Consider the following 22771-nt stretch of genomic DNA (forward strand, 5'->3'; position numbering starts at 1 on the left):
GTGTGATAACAGGTAAAGTTGCGGAAGACTGGAAGGTAGCTAATGTTTTGGTTAATTTGGTTAAAAAAAATTGTTCTGTTTTAGATCATTCATAAAGGGTAGCAAGAACAGGCCAGGGAAGTACAGGCCGGTGAAACTAACTTCAGTTTTAGGGAAAGTACTGAAGGGAATTCTGAGGGAAAAAGATCTACCATCATTTGGGTAGGCAAGGCCTGAATAAGAATAGTCAACATGGTTGTCATGCACTTTGGTAGTAGAAATAAATGTGCAGACTATTTTCTAAACTGGGAGAAAATCCAAAAATCTGAGATGCAAAGTGGCTTGGGAGTCCTAGATAGAGTAGGTGTGGAAAAGAAGTTTCCCATGGTGGGGGAGTCTAGGACAAGAGGGCACAGCCTCAGGATAGAGGGGTGTCCATTTAAAATAGAGATGAGGAGAAATTTCTTTAGCTAGAGGGCGGTGAATTCATTACCACAGGCAGCTGTGGAAGTCATGTTGTTGGGTGTATTTAAGGCAGAGATTGACAGGTTCTTGATTGACCATGGTATCAAAAGGTTACAGGGAGAATGCCTGGGATTGGGACTGAGGAGGGGAAAAAAGAATCAGCCATGATTGAGTGGTGGAACAGATGGGCCAAATGGCCTAATTCTGCTCCTATGTCTTATGGTGTTATTAATAAGTTTCCTGGTAGTAAAATTGCAAAAACATTTTGATCAGTTATGGAGATGGCAAACATGGAATTCAACATAGATACATGTGAGGTGATGCATTTTGGACAGTCAACCCAGAGTCAGACCTGAACGACGAATGGTAGGGCACTGACAAGTGTTGTGGAACAGAGGGACCTGAAAACACAAATCACAGTTTGCTGAACGCAGCCATGCCAACAGGCAGGGTGGTGAAGAAGGGGTTACGTGCTGTCCTTCGTCACTCAGGGCATCAAGCTTAAGCATTATCTTGCAGCTATATAAATCATTGCTGAGACCACACTTGGAGCGTTGTGTATAGTTTTGGTCATCTAGATATAGGAAAGACTTTGTCAAACTTGAAGGGGTGTAGAAGAGCTATAACCATATAACAATTACAGCACGGAAACAGGCCATCTCGGCCCTTCTAGTCCGTGCCAAATGCTTACCTTCACCTAGTCCCATCTATCTGCACTCAGTCCATAACCCTCCATTCCTTTCCTGTCCATATACCTATCCAATTTTTTTTTTAAATGACAACATCGAACCTGCCTCTACCACTTCTACTGGAAGCTCGTTCCACACAGCTACCACTCTCTGAGTAAAGAAGTTCCCCCTCATATTACCCCTAAACTCTCATGTCCTCGTTTGAATCTCCCCTACTCTCAATGAAAAAAGCCTATCCACGTCAACTCTATCTATCCCCCTCATAATTTTAAATATCTCTATCAAGTCCCCCCTCAACCTTCTACGCTCCAAAGAATAAAGACCTAACTTGTTCAACCTTTCTCTGTAACTTAGGTGATGAAACCCAGGTAACACTCTAGTAAATCTCCTCTGTACTCTCTCAATTTTGTTGACATCTTTCCTCTAATTCGGTGACCAGAACTGCACATAATATTCCAAATTTGGCCTCACCAATGCCTTGTACAATTTCAACATTACATCTCAACTCCTATACTCAATGCTCTGATTTGTAAAGGCCAGCATACCAAAAGCTTTCTTCACCACCCTATCCACATGAGATTCCACCTTCAGGGAACTATGCACCATTATTCCTAGATCCCTCTGTTCCACCGCATTCCTCAATGCCCTACCATTTACCATGTATGTCCTACTTTGATTAGTCCTACCAAAATGTAGCACCTCACATTTATCAGCATTAACCTCATCTGCCATCTTTCAGCTCACTCTTCTAACTGGCCTAAATCTCTCTGCAAGCTTTGAAAACCTACTTCGTTATCCACAACTCCACCTATCTTAATATCACCTGCATACTTACTAATCCAATTTACCACCCCATCATCCAGATCATTAATGTATATGACAAACAACATTGGACCCATTACAGATCCCTGAGGCACACCACTAGTCACCGGCCTCCAACATGACAAACAGTTATCCACCACTACTCTCTGGCATCTCCCATCCAGCCACTGTTGAATCCATTTTACTACTTCAGTATTAATACCTAACGATTGAACCTTCCTAACTAACCTTCCGTGTGGAACCTTGTCAAAGGCCTTACTGAAGTCCATACAGACATCCACCGCTTTACCCTCGTCAAAAACTTCAATAAGATTTGTCAAACATGACCTTCCATGCACAAATCCATGCTGACTGTTCCTAATCAGACCCTGTCTATCCAGATAATTATATATACCATCTCTAAGAATACTTTCCATCAATTTACCCACCACTGACATCAGACTCACAGGCGGATAATTGCTAGGTTTACTCCTTAGAACCCTTTTTAAACAATGGAACAACATGAGTAATACACCAATCCTCCGGCACCTTCCCTCTTTCTAATGACATTTGAAATATTTCTGTCAGAGCCCCTGCTATTTCCACACTAAATTCCCTCAAGGTCCTAGGGAATATCCTGTCAGGACCAGGAGACTTATCGACTTTTATGTTCCTTAAAAGCACCAGTACTTCCTTGTCTTTAATCATCATAATTTCCATAACTACCCTACTTGTTTCCCTTACCTTACACAATTCAATATCCTTCTCCTTAGTGAATGATGCTGCCTGGGCTAGAAAGCCTGAGTTATAGGGAGAGTGTGGCCACGCTTGACTTTTATAAGAGAAATGAGATTTAAAATCGACCTGAGAGGTCTCTTCTTTACACAGAGGGTAGTGACCACCTGGAATGAGCTGCCAGACAAATTGGTTAAGGTGGGTACAAGTGTAATGTTTAAGAGGCATTTGGATAAGTACATGGAGGGGAGGGGCTTAGAGGGTTATGGGCTAAACACAGGCAGGTGAGGCTAGCAGGGAGGATGGTGTGGGCAGCATGGAGCCCTGTTTCTGCGCTGTATTAGACCATAAGACAAAGGAGCAGAAGTCGGCCATTCGGCCCATCGAGTCTGCTCCGTCATTTTATCATCAGCTGATCCATGCCCCCATTTAGTCCCACTCCCCCACCTTCTCACCATAACCTTTGATGCCCTGGCTACTCAAATACCTATCAATCTCTGCCTTAAATACACCCAATGACTTGGCCTCCACTGCCGCCCGTGGCAACAAATTCCATAGATTCACTACCCTCTGGCTAAAAAAATTTCTTCACATCTCTGTTCTGAATGGGCGCCCTTCAATCCTTAAGTCATGCCCTCTCGTACTAGACTCCCCCATCATGGGAAACAACTTTGCCACATCCACTCTGTCCATGCCTTTCAACATTAAGACCACCTTAAGACCTTTGAGTTTGCCTTGCACTTTTTCCTTTGTAATAGCAATGGCACTCACTCCTGCTCCCTGACACTTACGAACCTAGTGAGTCTTCTCTGTACCCTCTCCAACGTCAGCACATCCTTTCTTAAATAAGGAGACCAAAACTGCCCACAGTACTCCAAGTGAGGTCTATGCTATAACTCTAACAGTGTGCAGAATGAGTGGATAGCATTCACTCGGGATTTTATCTACACCATATAAATGCTCTGGCAGACAGACAGATAGCACTTAGTGGCCTCTCAATAGCTTCATATAACTGGGATTTGGAACTCAAGACATGGCAATTTATCTCACCAACATTAAATAGAGAAAGTGTTCCCACTAGCAAAGGTTGTGTAGTAAAATTTTGGGTAATTTACTGCAGATTCAATGACATGAATCAGTTATAATTTCCAGCCTGAGAAACAGTGAATGCAGATATCCATGGGGAAATGTAGTTGGTATTTGAAACTATAAGAAAGGGGCTCGTTTTGCTCTTATCATGTTGCTGCTTGCTGTGTTCAGCTGAACACTGTGGCAATCCTATGTTTGTACTGGAAAGTGTGACGACACTGTTGGCTGCCCCAGAACATGCTAATGTTGTGTTGGTTGTTAACACAAACAGCCTATTTCAAAGTATGTTTTGATTTACATGAATCTGAATCTAACATGTCGCACTATGTGCTTCTTGGCACTCATGTCTAGTAACTGCACCGATCACTATGCTTGTGTCATACATACCTTTGGTTCTTGGTGTACAGGAACAAGAATACTATCAGGGCTATGCCCAGTGAAGCAAAGGCCAGGATTAACCTGAACAACAGTCCGGCTTCTGTCAGAAACAAACACAGAAAAAAAAACAGCCTTAAAGATTGAAACAAGAAAATGTTAGAAGTACTAAGCGTGTCAGTTACTGTCTTTGGAGAGAGACACCAAGTTAGCCTTCGGTTTGATAATCTGTCATACAACACAGATTGTGTACAGGCAGGAACATACACATATGCTGTCCAAGTTGCATGCCATCTTGGACAATGTCTCCCATCCACTACATAATGTACTGGTTGGGCACAGGAGTACTTTCAGCCAGAGACTCATTCCACCGAGATGCAACACAGAGCGTCATAGGAAGTCATTCCTGCCTGTGGCCATCAAACTTTACAACTCCTGCCTTGGAGGGTCAGACACCCTGAGCCAATAGGCTGGTCCTGGACTTATTTCCTGGCATAATTTACATATTACTATTTAATTATTTATGGTGCAACTGTAGCAAAAACCAATTTCCCCCAGGATCAATAAAGTATGACTATGACTATGACTATACACATACCCAAATAACCAAATGAAATCCTTCTCTTCGTCTCATCGAAGCATTCAGTTCCTCATCATGTTGCACAATACACTCAGAGGCCACTTTATTAGTTACTCCTGTGCACCTGCTCTTTAATGAAAATATCCAATCAGCCAATCATGTGCCAGCAACTGAATGCATAAAAGCATGCAGACATGATCAAGAGGTTCAGTTGTAATTCAGACCAAACATCAGAATGGGGAAAAATGTGACCTAAGTAATTTTAACCATGGAGTGATAGTTGGTTAATCACGGTATTATGCTGTAGATTTCTATGTTCTATATGTAATTGGATGCACAGCAGCCAGACTTCAGACAACTTATTCTGGAAGATCAGCGCTCACTGCATCTTCCTGGGCTCCTCATTTCTCCTTATTCCATTCCTGGAGGGATTTCTTTGTTGTGCATTCACTGCAGAATTCAACCTTCATTGCTCACAGCAGTCAAATTGACGTGAGCATCAAAAACTGCCGATCTCCTTGAGATTTTCACACACAACAGTCTTTAGAGTTTACAGAGAATGGTACAGAAAGCAAACAAAACATCCAGTCAGCTGCAGTTCTGTGGGCGAAAGCACCTTGCTAATGAGAGGTCAGAGAAGAACGGCCAGACTAGTTCAAGCTGACAGGAAGGCAACAGAAACTCAAGTGAGCATGCATTGTAACAGTGGTGTGCAGAAGAACATCTCTGAATGCCTAACACACTAAACCTTGAAGTGGATGGGCTACAGAAGCTAAGACCACAAGCATTCATTCAGTGGCCACTTTATAAGGTACAGGAAGTACTGACTGTAGTTTGATATAGTGACAGCAAATAGCATAATGGACACAACTCACGGCAAAGAGGTAGTGTCAAACACTGCCAGTGCAGCCCGAAAGGGAACTGGGATCTGAAGCAAGAATAATTTCTTGTGAAACATTTAAATAGATGACAGGGATTGTATTTATTTATTTATTGTTTGGGAGGTGGGTGTCATTGGTAAGGCCAGCCCTTATGGCCATCTCTAGTTGTTCTCCAGACAGTGACAGCTAGCCACTGCAGCCCTCTGAAGCCAAGGATCTCTGAGGACTAAACAAGATAGTCACTTAAACTGTTTCTAGTTGTTTGATTATATAGAATATGCCTCTACTTTCTTAGAAGTTTGTGTAGATGTGGCTTATCACCAAAAACATTGACAAATGTCTTTAGGTGCACAGTGGAGCGTATCCTACCTGGTTGCATCATGGCCAGGTATGGAAATACCAACACTCAGGATCAGAAAAGGGATACAGAAAGTGATGGGTACAGCCCAGTCCATCACAGGAGATGCCCTCCCCACTACTGAGCATATTTACATGGAACGCTGCCACAGGAAAGCAGCATCCATACCATCCAGGCCGTGCTCTCTTCTCACTACCACCGTCGGGCAGGAGGTGCAGGAGCATTCGGTTCCACACCACCATATTCAGGAACAGTTATTAACCTCCAACCATCAGGCTCCTGAACCTGAGGGACATGTTCACTCACCTCAACACTGAGCTACAGACTCACTGTCACCAATTCCTCACAACTCATGTTCTCAGCATTCTTTTTAATTTTTGCAGTTTGTCTTCTGCACATTGGTTGTTTGTCAGCCTTTGTTTACAGTCTTACATAAACTCTATTGTATTTCTTTATTTTTCTGTAAATGCCTGCAAGAAAATGATAACGTACATCTTTTGACTGCTTTGCTGTGAGCAATGGAGGTTGAATTCCGCAGTGAATGCACAACCAAGAAATCCCTCCAGGAATGGAATAAGGAGGAACGAGGAGCCCAGGAAGATGCAGTGAGTGCTGTTCTTCCAGAATAAGTTGTCTGAACTCTGGCTGCTGTGCATCCAATTACACATAGAACATAGAGCATAATACAGGTCCTTCAGCCCATAACGTCGTGCTGACCATGTAACTGCCGAGAATTTCCCTACTGCATAGCCTTCTATTTTTGTAAGCTCCACGTACCTACCTAAGAGGTTCTTAAAAGACTCCATTGTATCAGCTTCCACCACCGCTGCCGACAGTGCATTCCACACACTCACCACTCTTGTGTGAAAAACCTACCTCTGACAATCCCCCTCTACCTACTTCCAACCACCTTTAAACTATGCCCCTCGAGTTAGCCATCTCAGCCCTGGGAAAAAGCCTCTGGCTATCCACACTATCAATGCCCCTCATTATCTTGTACATCTCTCATCCTCCGTCAGTCCAAGGAGAAAAGGCCAAGTTCACTCAACCTATTCTCATAAGGCATGCTCCCCAATCCAGGCAACATCCTTGTAAATCCCCTCTGCGCTCTACAGTATCCAAAAGCTTAACACTATAAAGTTTATCCAACACAATAAAGTTATCTTCGAATGAGGTAACCTTTTGGTGGCTTACTGCTTGCAGCAAGAAAACCCCTTCTCCAGATGGTCAAAGGAATGACAGGTCCCTCAAAGTTGGTGGTGAAGACATACAGTGTGTTGCTCTTCATTAGTCAGGGGATTGAGTTCACCAGCCTCAAGGAAATGGTACAGCTCTTTAAAACTCTGGTTCAACTAGACACACCTAGAATATTGTGTGTTGTCCTGGGCACCTCTGGAGGGATGTGGAAGCTTTAGAGAAGGTGCAGGGGAGATTCTCCAGGATGCATGTCTTATGAGGTTAGGCTGAGCAACTTAGAGCTCTGGAAGGAGGATGAGAGAAAACTTGATAACCTTGTACAAAATTATAAGGGGCATTGATAAGAGTGGAGATCCAGTTATCAGGGAGGCAATGGCTAATATGAGGGGGCATAATTTTAAGGTGATTGGAAGAAAATATAGGGCAATGTCAGAGGTAAGCTTTTTTACACAGGGAGTAGTGGGTACGTGGAACTGCCAAGGGTGGTGGTAGAGACAGATACATTAAGGGCATTTAGGCACGTGAATGATGGGAAAATGGAGGGATATGTGGAAGCAAAGGGTTAGATTGATCTTCGAGTAGCTTAAAGGGTTGGTACAACATCGTGGGCTGAAAGTCTACATTGTTCTATGTTCTAAGACTGCTCTGTGTATGGCAGAGTAGAACTAATTACTAATAATGTTGCTTTATCACAAGGATGGCCCTGTAGAAAACTGGTTTTGTTTCATTCTTGTCCAGCTTCTGTGGAAGCCTGAATGAAATGTGCGGTGGCTCTCATCCCAGTAAGGTGTGGCAATAAAAACAAAAGCTTCAAATTAGTTCGAAAGTGACAGCTAGACTTTGGGATTTAATGAGAAATGGAACTTGCACCCAGGGTTTACACTGTAAATGCTTTTTTATGTTATGGACCAATATCGTCAAGCAAGGGGTCTGTGGACCCAGGCTGGGAACTCTTTGTTTTCAGTGAATCTGGAGAGGCACAGACACCAGCCTCTCCAGCACTGAGGACATCTTCAAAGGGTGATGCTTCAAAAAGAACCCTCATCACCCAGGACGTGCCCTCTTTACTACCATCGCAGAGGAGGTACAGGAACGTTTCACGAGCAGCAGCTTCTCCTCTGCTATCAGATTTCTGAATGGACAATGAACCCATGGACCCTACCTCAATATTTTTTCTTCTTTTTTTGCTCTCTTTTTGCACTATTAATTTAATTTAATTTTAAAATATATTTCTTATTGTAATTTATAGTCTTTAAGTGATCATGTACTGCACGGTACGGCAACTGCAAAACAGTAAATTTCACAACATACAGTAATATTAAACCTGATTCTGAAGGCGCCAGCATTGCCATATGTGGTAAAGTAGTTCTGACACAGCCAGGAGGCATGAGGAAAGTAGCAATCACTCTCACTCTCACTCTTGTCATGCTTCCCTTGCCAGCTACTGACAACTTGCAATGATATAGAAAGGGAGGTAGTCTGAGCCGTGCAGCTTGTGAATTATTTTGTTGATCCAGCTGTCATGCTATGTGAATAATGCACTCCACATAATAATTTACTGGACTCAAGCTTCTTCCATAAACTGAGATAATAAATCTCCAACAGTAACCCTGGAATCAGCAAGCCAAGTGTACAATTATTTTAATGTTTCATATACACAGCATTAAACAAATGGTCTCTCCTTTAACTTTCTGAAAGACATTGATGGTGCTATGGCCACATGCTTTAACTCTAAGGACACGCTGGCGAATCCAAACTGTCTACTTTGGTCTGAAACCATGGGCCAGTGAGCTGAAGGGCTCTTTTACGAGTTGTCACATGTTCCATAAGATCATAAGATATAGGAGCAGAATTAAGCCATTCAATCCATCCAACCTGCTCAGCCATTCCATCATGGCTGATTTATCATCCCCCTCAACCTCATTCTCCTGCTATCTCCCCATAACCTTTGATATCCTGACTAATCAAGAACCTATCAACTTCTGCTTTAAATATACTCAGTTTGGCCCCCATAGCCAGAAGTGGCAATGAATTCCACAGATTCACCACCCTCTGGCTAAAGAAGTTCCTCCTTATCTCTGTTCTAAATGGAGGTCCATCTAATCTGAGGCTATGCTTTCTGGTCCTAGACTCCCCCACTACATGAAACATCCTCTCCCCATCTGCTCTATCCAGATCTTTCAATATTTGATAGGTTTCAGTAAGATTCCCCCCTCATTCTGTTAAACTCCAGCGGGTACAGGCCCAGAGCCATCAAATGCTCTTCATACATTAACCCTTTAGTTCCCAGAATCATTCTTATGAACTTCCTCTGGACCCTCTCCAATGCCAGCATATCTTTTTCAGATAAGGGACCCCAAACTGCTCACAATTCTCCAATCACATTCCCACTGCAGAACTATCCAAAGATTTGCACCCATCAAAAACTGGGCAAGAAAGTAATTTTGGAATGGAGTTGAACTCCCCTCTGGACTCACCCAATTCCACCTCTGTAACCCATTCCAGCTCTAGACTCATCCACAATCCGTGTTGCAGGAATTTCCAGATTTCATCACAGAGTCACAGATCAATACAGCATGGATCAAGCCTCTTGGCCCAATAAGTCCATACTGGCCACTCAGCTCATCCCAGTTTCCTGTGTTCAGCCCATATCCGTCCAAGCCCCAGCCCCAGTACCTGTCCAAGTGCTTCCTAAATGATAATATTGTACCTGCCTCAACCACTTCCTCTGGCAGGTCGCTCCATATCCTCACCATGCTCTGGGTGAAAAAGTTATCTCTCGGGTCCCTTTTAAATCTTACCCCTCTCAGCCTAAATCTACACCCCCTAGGTGTTATGTTCTGTAACTTCAAAACATTAAATTAATTGGAAGAAAAACAAGGGAGCAGAGAATGCGAGTCTAACTCCATTCTTTATTTTAAGTGAGGTGCGTGTATATCATGTGGTAGCGTCATGATGTATGTAATTCATGTATTTATACATGGAGCTCATAATGAATTATATAAACAAACAAGAATGCTTAATTAAACAAGATTACTCAAATATTGTTTAAATATTAAATACACAACACTCATCTCTGCTGAGCTATCACAAACTTAGCATAGAATGCATCTCAACTAAATCCACAGTATATTATATGCTACAACTACTGTACAGACTTGCACAGCATAGTAAATTTTAAATTGTCCCATCAGGCATAAAGATTTAATCGCTGTGGAGGCTTTCTTATTCTTGTTGGATATGTTTTTTCCTGACAAGGGTGTCACTCTGCTTAACAGGTGAGACTTGTGGCTGTGAAACAATTTCAGGTCCTGAGGCCTCCTCCGTGGTGGTTGCAGGAGTTGACTCTGGGACTGCAAGAAATTGTTCTGCTAGTTCAAGACACATTTCTTCTCCTTTCTTTTTCTTCTTCTAGCTTGTGCAGCTTTACTTGGGAAGATCCATTTAGCTCACTGAACTATTCTCTTATTAATCCTTCTATTGCTCCCTTTATGATCTGATCTCTCCTTTTGGTTTCCTCATCCACAACATTATCTGACAAATCCTCTGTTTTTGTGTCTCCATTGACTCCTTTCATTTTGGCCTTCCATTCATCCAGCTGGGTTTTGCATCTTTGCATCTACTTTTACAAGCAACTTTTAGTCTCCTTAAAGCTCACAGAGTACTGTAGATTCTGGTTCTTTCTACGCACAAAAGCCGAATTCTTGCAACTTTTCTGAAGCTCCTTGAACTCTCTTCCAGCAAAACCAGGCCACATTTCACAAGTAACTGTCTGATTAACATATCAGAAGCTTTCCTAGATATGTTGCCTGCAAAAACTGTTGCAGTCGGATCACTGCTTTCATCACTTTCACCATTCCTCTGAGCAGCATGGTCCATCTTTGGTCCAATATGCTTTCCAACCAGAGGCACAGCGGTTTGCACCAACACCTGTTTGTCCTCTGTGGGGCAACTGTTCATGGCATTCGGCATGGAGACAGCTGAGGGATCATCCAGTTCCTTTCTTAATTCATTTTTAGTTTACTTTATTACAGGGGATGTGGTATGTAAATGGAGAATGGATCTCCAATCAAATTGTAGTTGTCTCACACTCTCCCATCCCCACAATGCTGGCCCTCCTGCTTTTATCATATAGAAGCCCAGTGTGGTTCACTGTTAAAAATGCCATTCCCACAGGGGTTAACTTTTCTCCAGTATAGTTCTGCAGGCTTATTTGATATCTTTGAAATGTCATTCAAACTCATTTTGTCGAATGACTGACACAGCCGAGCCAGTATCCAATTCCATTTTAATTTGCCATTCACCTCTGCTGTGAGCCATATTAATGGTCTGTTGTTGGTTTTCATATTGTAAATCTCAAAGCTACTCAGTCCTGTGTCATTCTCATCATTATCAGATTTTTCAGCAACACCATGCAGATTAGTGCTCTTTTTGAAACTGCAACTTGACTTATCTTTTTCTCTGTGCAGTCTGTTTATTTTTTTCTGTCCAACATGCTCTTTGTATCTGTCCTGCTTTGTGTATTTTCTGCAAGTTCATCCTTAAACCTGCACTGATCTGGTACATGTGAGCCCCTGTTGCAATTTTGTTCACAGTGCCTTTCATTCCTGACTGCAACTCTGTTGTGTCTCTGTCTACCGTTTCCATTGATACAGTAATTTTGACTGCTTTTTTAAGTGTAAGTTGTGCTTTGGTTAGCAGCTGTTTTTGAATGCTTTCTGGTAAGATTCCATAAACTAACCAACCCCTCAGTGCATCACTGAACTCACAATGCTCAACTTTTTCAATTCAGCTGTGTACGCTGAAATGGATTCCCCTTCTTTTTGATTCAGCTTATGAAACCTAAAGCATTCTGCAATCAACAATGGTTTTGTTTCTAAATGTTCCTGTATTACTTTCACAATAGCAGCAAAGCTTATTTTGGATGGTTTGGTTGGAACATTTAAACTGCAAAGCCAACTGTATGTCTTTAAACCCAATGCACTCAGCAAAATTGGTACTCATTTCTCATTGCCTATTTCACTTACTTCAAAATACTGTTCAATTAGCTCAGTATACATGAGCCAGCTATCTCTTGTGGAGTCAAATGTGTCTATCTTTCTGATGTAGCCAAACATTTCTGCTGATTTTTTAAATGATTATTATCACCTGGTACTCACTCTTCATGAACCCATGATTTCTTCTGTTTCCTTATTTAAAAATAAATTCAATTGTGTCTTCGCTTCTGAAGAATACATGCTTTTTTTTTTAACTCGATGGTCTATACACATGTTGGACTGCATTTTTTACTCATCGTTCCTCCTGCATATATTTTTTAGTTCAAACACCTCACTGCATTTCAATGGGTCGCTAGCCATCTTGGGTTCATTTTAAAAATACCTCTTTGCCACTGTTATATTTTGTAACTTCAAAACATTAAATTAATTGGAAGAAAAGCAAGACGGTGGAGAATGCGAGTCTAACACCATTCTTTAACTTAAGCGAGGTGTGCATATATCACATGGTAGCGTCATGACGTTTGCAATTCACGTACTTACATGTATAACTCGTAATGAATTGCTTAAGTGACCAAGAATACTTCATCAACCAGTAGATGTACTGTACCAGATTACTCAAATACCACATGCACAACACCAGGGAAAATTATATTATTGCCCACCTTACCCAAGACTCTCATAATTTTAAACATTCTCCTAGTTCCAAGAAATGAAGGCCCAGCCTGACTAACGTCTCCATATAACTTAGACCTTCTAGTACTGGCAACTGACAATGCTCAGAAAATTTTTTACTCACTCTTTCCAGTTTAATCACATCTTTCCTACAACAGGGTGACCAAAATTGTACACGGTTCTCCAAGTGCAGCTTCGCCAATGGCTTACACAACTACAACGGAATGTCCCAAATCCTGTACTCAGTGTCGTGACTGATGGGCATTCCATTAGTGGTAGCCAAGCCTTCAAAGACACCATAGGCTGTCGGAGACTATCATTCCGCTTACCTTCCACAGACTGAGGTGCTGGAATAAAGATCCGCAAGGTGTCACTGAACTCGCTGAATTCCCCATTGGCAATCTGCTTACATCTGAGCCTGACGTCATAACTCTTGCCAGTACCAAGAGCATACACCGGATGGGTGGTGGAGAAAGCTTCAATCTGCGATAGGTGGGATAAATAAATTAGTTACTGATCTTCAAATGAGAAACCAGAAAGGGTAGGAAGAGTGGCATGTTGATACAGGTATGGTAGAGTAGCGGTTTACAGAGCCAGTGATCAGGGTTCAATTCCCACCGCTGTCTGTAAGGAGTCCGTACATTTTTCCTGTGATCGCGTGGGTTTCCTCCAGGTGCTCCGGTTTCCTCCCACAGTCCAAAGTTGTACATGTTAGGGTTAATGATGTTGAAGCATGGCGACACTTGCAGTTGGCCCCCAGAACATCCTTGGACTATGTTGGCTGTTGATGCAAATGATCTATTTCATTGTACGTTACAATGTTTCATTGTACAAGTGAGAAATAAAGCTAATCTTCTTCTTTAAAGTTCCCAGTAAAACAGATTAACTTTCAGATGTGCTATTCTGTTAATCTCTGTACCTGGCCCCTCTCCACATGGCGTGGCCCTTAGAAACCTCAGTTGCCCAGGTGTGATATAATGAGGCAGTAACATGTGTAACTTCAAACCACGAGGTTTGACAGCCTATGATGATTAGGTTGCCCAGTGTTCCCAATGCAGCCTCCTCCATATTAGTGAAGCCAGTTGTAAATTGGAGACCACTTCATCGAACACCTCTGCAATGTCCGCCACAAGCGGGCCTTCTCAGTAGTCAAACATTTTAATACTGATTCCCGTTCCCATTCCGACGTGTCAATCCATGGCCTCCTCTTGTACCAAGATGAGGCTACCCTCAGGGTGGAGGAGCAACACCTTATATTCCCTCTGGGTAGCCTCCAAATCTGATGGCATGAATATTGATTTCTCCTTCTGCTGAACAAATTCCACACCCCCATCCATTTCCCACTCTGACCTTTCACTTCTTCTTACCTGCTATGACCTCTCCTGCGTCTCCTCGTCCTTCCCCATTCTCTTACTGTCCACTCTCTTCTCCTATCAGAGTCTTTCTTCTCCAGCCCTGACCTTTCTCACTTATTGGCTTCACCTATCACCTCCGGCCAGCCTCTTTCCCCTCCCCCCAACTTTTTATTCTGGCATCCTTCCTATTCCTTCCCCATCCTGAAGAAGGGTTTTAGCCTGTAAGATAGACTGTTCCCTCATTTCCATAGGCGCTGCCTGACCTGCTGAGTTCCTCCAGCATTCTGTACACTGCTTTGGACTTCCAGCAACTGCAGAACTTCTACTGTTTGTGATTATTTTCTATACTTGTCCAGTAAGATGGCAGTGTGTTCGGATGCAGCAGCCTCTCGGGAGCCATCCAACAGTGTTTTGGTTATTTTAAACATCTTTTTTATGATTATAGGACAAGGCTGGATATTAAAAACTTCAAGTACTGCAGGTCTACCCCATCAGTGATTTGTTCATTGGCAGAGAAGTTGGATGGTGCAGATCATATTACTGCCTGCTACGGAAATGCATTTAGTCAGTGAGCGAAGGGTGTGCAGACCAACAAGTGATTGTCTTGTACATTTGTCTTGCAATTGCAAGACCCTGTTCAATATTGGTAATGCAAAATGCTGTAAGTTTGTTTCCCTTTCCCTTGATAGTGGGGAGGCTGCGTGGCCTTGGTTGTAGTAAGGACTAGGTCTCAAGCTGCGGGCATACCTATTTTAGCAGTCCATGAGTGGAGGCCTTAGAGGCACTGTAGTGCGGCGTCCGTGCTGGCGACTCCATTGGTGCTGCCCTCCAGTGATTGCTCAAGGGAAGACAAGCTGGATTGCGTGCATACATTCGTCTGAGGACTATTGATAACTGCTTGTTCTTGACGGCAACACCCATGCACTATCAACTTACAGGACATGTCACTCAGGGACTTGGGCTACATGTATATTTTTTGTGTGACTGTAAGCTGCTGTATGTGCCTTGTGCTGTGTACGACTGTTAGTACAGTGTTTTGTACTTCGGCCCCAGAGTAACGCTGTTCTATTTGGCTAGACACATGGGTATTCTCATGTATGCCTGAACGACAATTAAACTTGAACTTGATATCTTATAGATATTGTGTTTGGGCTACCAGGCCCTTTAGTATTTCTGATGTGTTAGCATTCAGAAAGTTTCCTGTTCTATACCTTTTAGATCCAAAGTGCATGTTCGCTCAGTGGTTCACATTTGCTATTCGTTTCTCTTATACTCACACCAGCAACAAAGAAAATGCAAGACCATATTGTAGTGGTTAGTGTGACACGACTATAGCGCAGGGCTTTCAGAGTTCAGTCCTGGCGCCATCTGTAAACAGTTTGAACGTTCTCCCCAAGACCACGTGGTTTTCCTCTGGGTGCTTCAAAGACGTACTGATTAGTAGGTTAATTGGCCATTGTAAACTGAGCTAGTGTTAAAAAGGTAGGTTGCTGGTAGTGTAGCTCACTGGGCTGGATGGGCCTGTATCTCTAAGTAAATAAGAACACGTGGAATTAACTTGAACATACCGAGTCCCAGTGGTTACTTTTGCTGGTTTTATACTGGATTTCATACTTGAGAGAAATCCATCCGTTTTTAATATCAGCTGTGGGTGGAGGCTCCCACCACATCTGGATGTCAGCAAGCAGGCCCGACTGGCTGATATTCAGCAGCGTCCAGTTCAGTGAAATTGGTGGATCCGGCTTCACTGTAAAGGTCAGAGCAGAAACTAAGGTCAATAAAAATATTCATTTTAATGACAGTGAGAACATAAATGAGAAACCAAGTACCAATTACAGCACAGAACACCAAGTAACACACACCAAGAGACCGGACAAGACAGTAACATATGCTCAACAGCTCAACACGTGTCTGTGATAGTGAGATGGGTGAGGACATGGTTAAACTGCTCACCACGTGTCTGTGATAGTGAGATGGGTGAGGACGTGGACAAACAGCTCACCACGTGTCCGTGATAGTGAGATGGGTGAAAACGTGGACAAACAGCTCACCACGTGTCTGTGATAGTGAGATGGGTGAGGACGTGGACAAACAGCTCACCACGTGTCTCTGATAGTGAGATGGGTGAGGACGTGGACAAACAGCTCACCACGTGTCTCTGATAGTGAGATGGGTGAGGACGTGGACAAACAGCTCACCACGTGTCTCTGATAGTGAGATGGGTGAGGACGTGGACAAACAGCTCACTGTTAAGGGATTGGAAAGCCAGGTGTCATTGATGAGTGAACATTGTGGTTTGCAGAAGTGTATCGAGTTGATATGTTAGTGATTAATTACATTGCTGTATCCATGTCCATGAAGCCAATAACACTACCTCACCTTTTTTCTGCAGTATCATTAGGGAGGAGTTACAGGAGCTGAAAACCCACACTCAATGTTTTACCAAGAGCTCCTGCCCCTCCATCATCAGATTTCTGAACAGACCGTGAACCCATGAACACTTCCCCTTCTTTTTCTCTACTCACTGTATCTACCTATCTATGTATCTATCTATTTGCACCTTTAGACAATTTCCTGACATATCCTTCTCTAATATATACCAGCATCTGTCATATTGTACATCCACAAACAAATGAAATCAGATATTTGCAGTATTCTTTGAAAGGTCTTGTTAATTGGAAGTTCCAGGAATCTAACATGGGAACTGAAATAGCTCTAGATAAACCAAACCACTGTGAAAGCAAATCAAACAATTCTGTTGTTCTGCCTTTGTCTTCAACAGCCCAATTAAGTAAATTGTTTCTTGGTGTGAAGGGTGCAAATCCTAGACAACACAAATTGAAATGGGAAAGAGTAAGTTGTCAGGAGAACTTTTCACTCAGGGGCAATACAAGTCATGAGGGAAGTGTGCAGGAATGTTTTGGGGACAGAGAGTGAAGTTGGAGGTCAGGTTAGGGTTTAGAGACAGGGATGTGGAGGAGTCTCTGCTCCGTGCTCTGCACTCCAAGTCCAGCGGTGTGGGTGGCTGACACAGGACATCCGCAGTCCAGGCTCCCACTCCGTATCTGAAGTCCAGCGGTGTGGGTGGCTGACACAGGACATCCAAGGTTATCAGGATTTCCAGTAGGTGTGCCTGAGATCAATGTCCATGTGAGCAGGAGGCATGAGCGTTTGAGCCTAGAGGTCAGGGCCCTCTCATCAGCTAGTCTGGGGTCAGTAACAAAAATCGGAGCCTGAAGGTTGATCAGGAGTCTGAAAGTCAAAACTTGATGACCAAAGGCTGGAAGCCAGTCCTGGAGTTGGACGACCCTCATATGTTTGGGGGTCTGGGAGAAATAGAACCCATTTTGCTATTGTGATTTAGTAGCTTGTTGTGTTCTGTGTTGTTCTGTTGAGCACTGTGGACATGCTATGTTGGCATAGCATTGTGTGGCACCCAGCACAACCCCTTGGCTATGTTATTTGTGAATGCAAATGACACATTAACCAGTATATTTCCAAGTACACATGATAAATAAACGTGAATCTGAACCAATGAGAGTTTAGACCATAAGATACAGGACCAAAATTAGGCCATCTGGCCCATCGAGTCTGCTCCACCATTTCATCATGACTGATCTATTTTTCCTCTCAACCTCAACCTCCTGCCTTCTCCCCATATCCTTTCATGCCCTGACCAATCAAGAATCTATCAACCTCTGCCTTAAATATACATAAAGACTTGGACTCCACAGCTGTCTGAGGCAAGGAATTCAGCAGATTCACCACTCGTGGGCTAAAGAAATTCCTCTTCATTTCTGTCCTAAGAGGACGCCCCTCTATTCTGAAGCTGTGTTCTCTGGTATTAGACTCTTGCACCATTGGAAGCATTCTCTCCTAGGAAACATCTTCTATCAAGGCTTTCACTGTTTGATAGGTCTCAATGAAGTCAACCCTCATTCTTCTGAACTCTAGTGAATACAGGCCCAGAGCCATCAAACACTCCTCATATGACAAGCTATTCAATCCTGGAATCATTTTCATGAACCTCCTTTGAACTCTCTCCACTTTCAGCACATCCTTTCTAAGATAAAAGGCCCAAACCTGCTCACTATACTTGATTTGAGGCTTCACCAGTGCTTTATAAAGTCTCAACATTACATCCTTGCTTTAATATTCGAGTCCTCTTGAAATGAATGCTCACATTGCATTTGCCTTCCTCACCACAGACTCAACTTGCAAATTAACCTTAAGGGAATTCTGCATAAGGACTCCCAAGTCCCTTTGCACCTCAGTTTTTTGTATTTTCTTTCCATTTAGAAAATAGTCAACTCTTTCATTTCTTCTACCAAAGTGCATGACCATACACTTCTCAACACAATATTCCATCTGCTATTTCTTTGCCCGTTCTTCTAATCTGTCTCTGCCCTTCTGTAGCCTCTCTTCTTCCTCAAAATTACCTGCACCCCATCCATTTTTATATCATCTGCAAACTTTGCAACAAAGCCATCATTTCCATCATCCAAGTCATTGACATATAACATAAAAAGAATCCATCCCAACACAGATCCCAGTGGAGCACCATTAGTCAAGGGCAGCCAGCCAGAAAGGCTCCCTTTATTCCCACTCTTTACCATGTGCCAATCAGCCACTGCTTTATCCATGCCAGAATCTTTCCTGGAATACCTTGGGTTTGAGGCTGGTTAAGCAGCCTCACGTGTGGCACCTTGTCAAAGGCCTGAAAATCCAAGTATACAACATCAACTGATTCTCCTTTGTCTATTCTGCTTGTTATTTCTTCAAAGAATTCCAACAGGTTTGTCAGACAAGATTTTCCCGTGAGGAAACCATGCTGACTATGGTCTATTTTATCAAGTGCCTTCAAGTATCCTGAAAATACATCCTTAACAATTGACTCCAACATCTTACCAACCACTGACATCAGACAAACTGGCCTATAACTACCTTTCTTCTGCCTCTCTCTCTTCTTGAAAAGTGGAGTGAAATTTACAATTTTCCAGACTTCCAGAACCATTCCAGAATCTAGAGATTCTGGAAAGATCATAACTAATGCCTCCATGATCCCTTCAGCCACCTCTTTCAGAACTCTGGTGTGTACACCATCTGGTCCAGGTGACTTACCTACCATTAGACCTGTCAGTTTCCCAAGAACTTTGTCTCTAGTTATGGTAACTTCACACACTTCATTGCCTCTGACATTTGGAACTTTCACCATATTGCTCTCTCTCTCTCTCTCTCTCTGGCTATCCATCCCATAGGATGATGATGGTTCCTTTCAGTCAGTTAGTGGGGTGGTACTCCACTCCTCAGAAAGGAACAGCGTGTGCATGAATGGATGAGTAGGGGGTTGCACGGGTCCAGACCCACCTCTCGACATCCCCTCCCAGATCCAGTGGCATGGTAGGGTCCAAGACGGCTGGGGGATGTTCTGTTGCAGCGAATGGCCAGACCAAGCTTCGATGCAAGGGATGCCCTTTCCACACTTCACGGCATGTGTTTGCTAGATGGCCATTGACCCTACGAGAGGGTTCATCTGCCCTTTGACAGGTCTTGTTTTTCATCCTGCAGGGTGTCTAGCCACCCTCCTCAGCAGGCAAGCCTGGTGGGGGAGCCGGTTTAGTCGCTGACCACCCGACCATGCAGTACTGGGTTACATGGTACCAGTAGCACTCAGACGAGTGACCTGACTAGTGTCTTCCACAGTGAAGAGTGATGCAAAATACTTATTCAGTTCATCCAACATTTTGTTGTCCCCCATTACTGCCTCCCCAGCATTGTTTTATTCACTCTCGCCTCTCTTTTACACTTTATGTATCTGAAGAAATTTTTGGTAACTTCTTGATATTATTGGCTAGCTTACTTTCACATTCCATCTTTACCTTCTTAATAACTTTTTTAGTTGCCTTCTGGCTTTTAAAATCCTCTAACTTCTCACTACTTTTTACTCTATTATATACCCTCTCTTTGGCTTTTATGTTGGCTTTGACTTCTCTTGTTAGCCACGGCAGTGTCATCTTTCTTTTAGAATACTTCTTCCTCTTTGGGACGTATATATCCTGTGCCTTCCAGATGGCTTCCAGAAATTCCAACTATTGCTGCTCTGCTGTCATCCTTGCCAATCAATTTTGGCCAACTCCTCTTTCATGCCTCTGTAATTCCCTTTAATCCACTGTAATACTGGTAGATCTGACATTAGCTTCTCCTTCTCAAATTTCAGGGTGAATATTGATCATATTGTGAACACTTTCCCCAGAGGATTCTTTTACTTTAAGCTCTCTTTTTCTTTTTCAATATTTTTATTAATTTCTATATAGCAGAATACAGAGTCCAAGAAAATACATATTATAAAACAAAAGAAAAAATATAATAATACCAGATACATTATATTGAATAAAGCTCTCTAATCAATTCTGTTTCATTGTTCAACACCCAATCCAGAATATCTGATCTTCTACTCAACCACGGGCTCCTCTTGTAGGCACTCTAGAAACTCCTCCAATGTAATTAGATAGATAGATATATAGAGAGATAGATATACTTTATTGATCCCGAGGGAAATTGGGTTTCATTACAGCTGCACCAACCAAGAATAGAGCATAAATATAGCAATACAAAAACCACAAACAATCAAACAATCAACAATCAAACAACAACCATATGCAAACTATGCCAGATGGAAATAAGTCCAGGACCAGCCTATTGGCTCAGGGTGTCTGACCCTCCACGGGAGGAGGAGAGCTGCAGAGTTGCCACAGGCAGGAACAACCTCCCGTGACGCCCACTGTTGTATCTCGGTAATTCAGCACCAATCTGATTTTCACAATCTACTTGCATATGAAATCCTCCATTTGACTATTGTAGTGAACAATAATGATCAGTCTAAGACCCAACCTCACACTCAATATCAGCAATCCAAGGAACTGATTGTGGACTTCAGGAAGGGGAAATTGAGGGAACACACCAGTCCTCATCGAGGGGTTAGCAGAGAAAAGGGTGAACAGTTCCTTGGTGTCAACATCTCTGAAGTTCTGTCTTGGGCCCAACATACTGATGCAATTGCAAAGGAGGCATACCAGTGGCTCTATTTCAATCAGAGTTTGAGAAGAATTGGTAAATCACCAAAGACTCTGGCAAATTTCTACAGCTGCACTGCGGAGAACCCTCTGCATAGAGACTGGTTGGTTTGCTGGCACCAATGCAATGGATCAGAAAAAGCTGCAGAGGGTGGAGACTCAAGACAGCTTCATCACGGGCGCCAGCTTCTCCACTATCAAGGACATCTTCAAAAGGCAATGCCTTAAAAATGCAGCCCCCACCACCAAGGACATACTCTCTTTTCATTCTTGCCATCAGAGGTAAGGAGTAGGAGTCTGAAAACACACACTCCGCATTTTAGGAATAATTTCTTCCCTCCACCGTCAGATTCCTGAATGGACCATGAACTAATGAACTCTACCTCAGCATTCTGCTCTCATTCAGCCCACATGGTTATTTCTCATATATTCCTTTTGTAATTTTTAGTAACGTTACGTCTTGTTGCTGCAGCAAAACAACAGACTTCACAACATGTCAGTGATAGTAAACCTGATTCTGATTCCGACTGGAAATACCTCTGACAAGAGGAAAAACACAACTTAACAGAGACGAGGAGTGTAAATATACAAGGTCCCAAATACTTCTGCTCCTTCACGCGCACAAAATGCAGATGGAGCCCAGCAGGTTAGGCAGCGTCTATGGAAGGTAATGAACTAGTCAACACTTTCAAGCCTATGCCCTTTATCAAGACTGCAAAGGAAGGGGAGAGATGCCAGAATAGGAAAGTGGGGGAGGGGGAGCTGGCAGGTGACAGGTACAAACTCTTCTGATGTAATTACTCCAATCTCTGCCCTACCAGACCCTCAGAGGAAGACCATAAGACATAGGGGCAGAATTAGACCATTTGGCCCATCAAGTCTACTCTGCCATTTCATCATTGCTGAACAACAGGAATTCTGCAGATGCTGGAAATTCAAGCAACACACATCAAAGTTGCTGGTGAACGCAGCAGGCCAGGCAGCATCTCTAGGAAGAGGTACAGTTGACGTTTCAGGCCGAAACCCTTTGTCAGGACTAACTGAAGGAAGAGTGAGTAAGGGATATGAAAGTTGGAGGGGGAGGGGGAGATCCAAAATGATAGGAGAAGACAGGAGGGGGAGGGATGGAGCCAAGAGCTGGACAGGTGATTGGCAAAAGGGGATATGAGAGGATCATAGGACAGGAGGTCCGGGAAGAAAGACAAGGGGGGGGGGGGACCCAGAGAATGGGCAAGAGGTATATTCAGAGGGACAGAGGGAGAAAAAGGAGAGTGAGAGAAAGAATGTGTGCATAAAAATAAATAACAGATGGGGTACGAGGGGGAGGTGGGGCCTAGCGGAAGTTAGAGAAGTCGATGTTCATGCCAGCAGGTTGGAGGCTACCCAGACGGAATATAAGGTGTTGTTCCTCCAACCTGAGCCTCCTCATCTTTACAGTAGAGGAGGCCGTGGATAGACATGTCAGAATGGGAATGGGATGTGGAATTAAAATGTGTGGCCACTGGGAGATCCTGCTTTCTCTGGC

General features: G+C 43.2%; 1 protein-coding gene across 2 annotated transcripts in view; it reads right to left on the minus strand.

Annotated features, from left to right (window-relative positions):
• The window catches only part of LOC140197502 (growth hormone receptor-like), a 168519-nt gene that overhangs the window by 12750 nt on the left and 132998 nt on the right, over positions 1 to 22771 (minus strand). Inside the window, exons 9-11 of one of the 2 annotated variants that reach the window (XM_072257511.1) lie at positions 15742 to 15920; positions 13148 to 13301; positions 4146 to 4236 (exon numbers count right to left, since the gene is read on the minus strand). In XM_072257511.1, the coding sequence (XP_072113612.1) occupies positions 4146 to 4236; positions 13148 to 13301; positions 15742 to 15920 (424 nt within the window). The remainder of the gene's footprint in view (positions 1 to 4145; positions 4237 to 13147; positions 13302 to 15741; positions 15921 to 22771) is intronic. The other variant, XM_072257512.1, reaches the window with a different exon arrangement.

Source organism: Mobula birostris, chromosome 5 (assembly GCF_030028105.1).
Source record: "Mobula birostris isolate sMobBir1 chromosome 5, sMobBir1.hap1, whole genome shotgun sequence".
NCBI classification, from domain to species: domain Eukaryota; kingdom Metazoa; phylum Chordata; class Chondrichthyes; order Myliobatiformes; family Myliobatidae; genus Mobula; species Mobula birostris.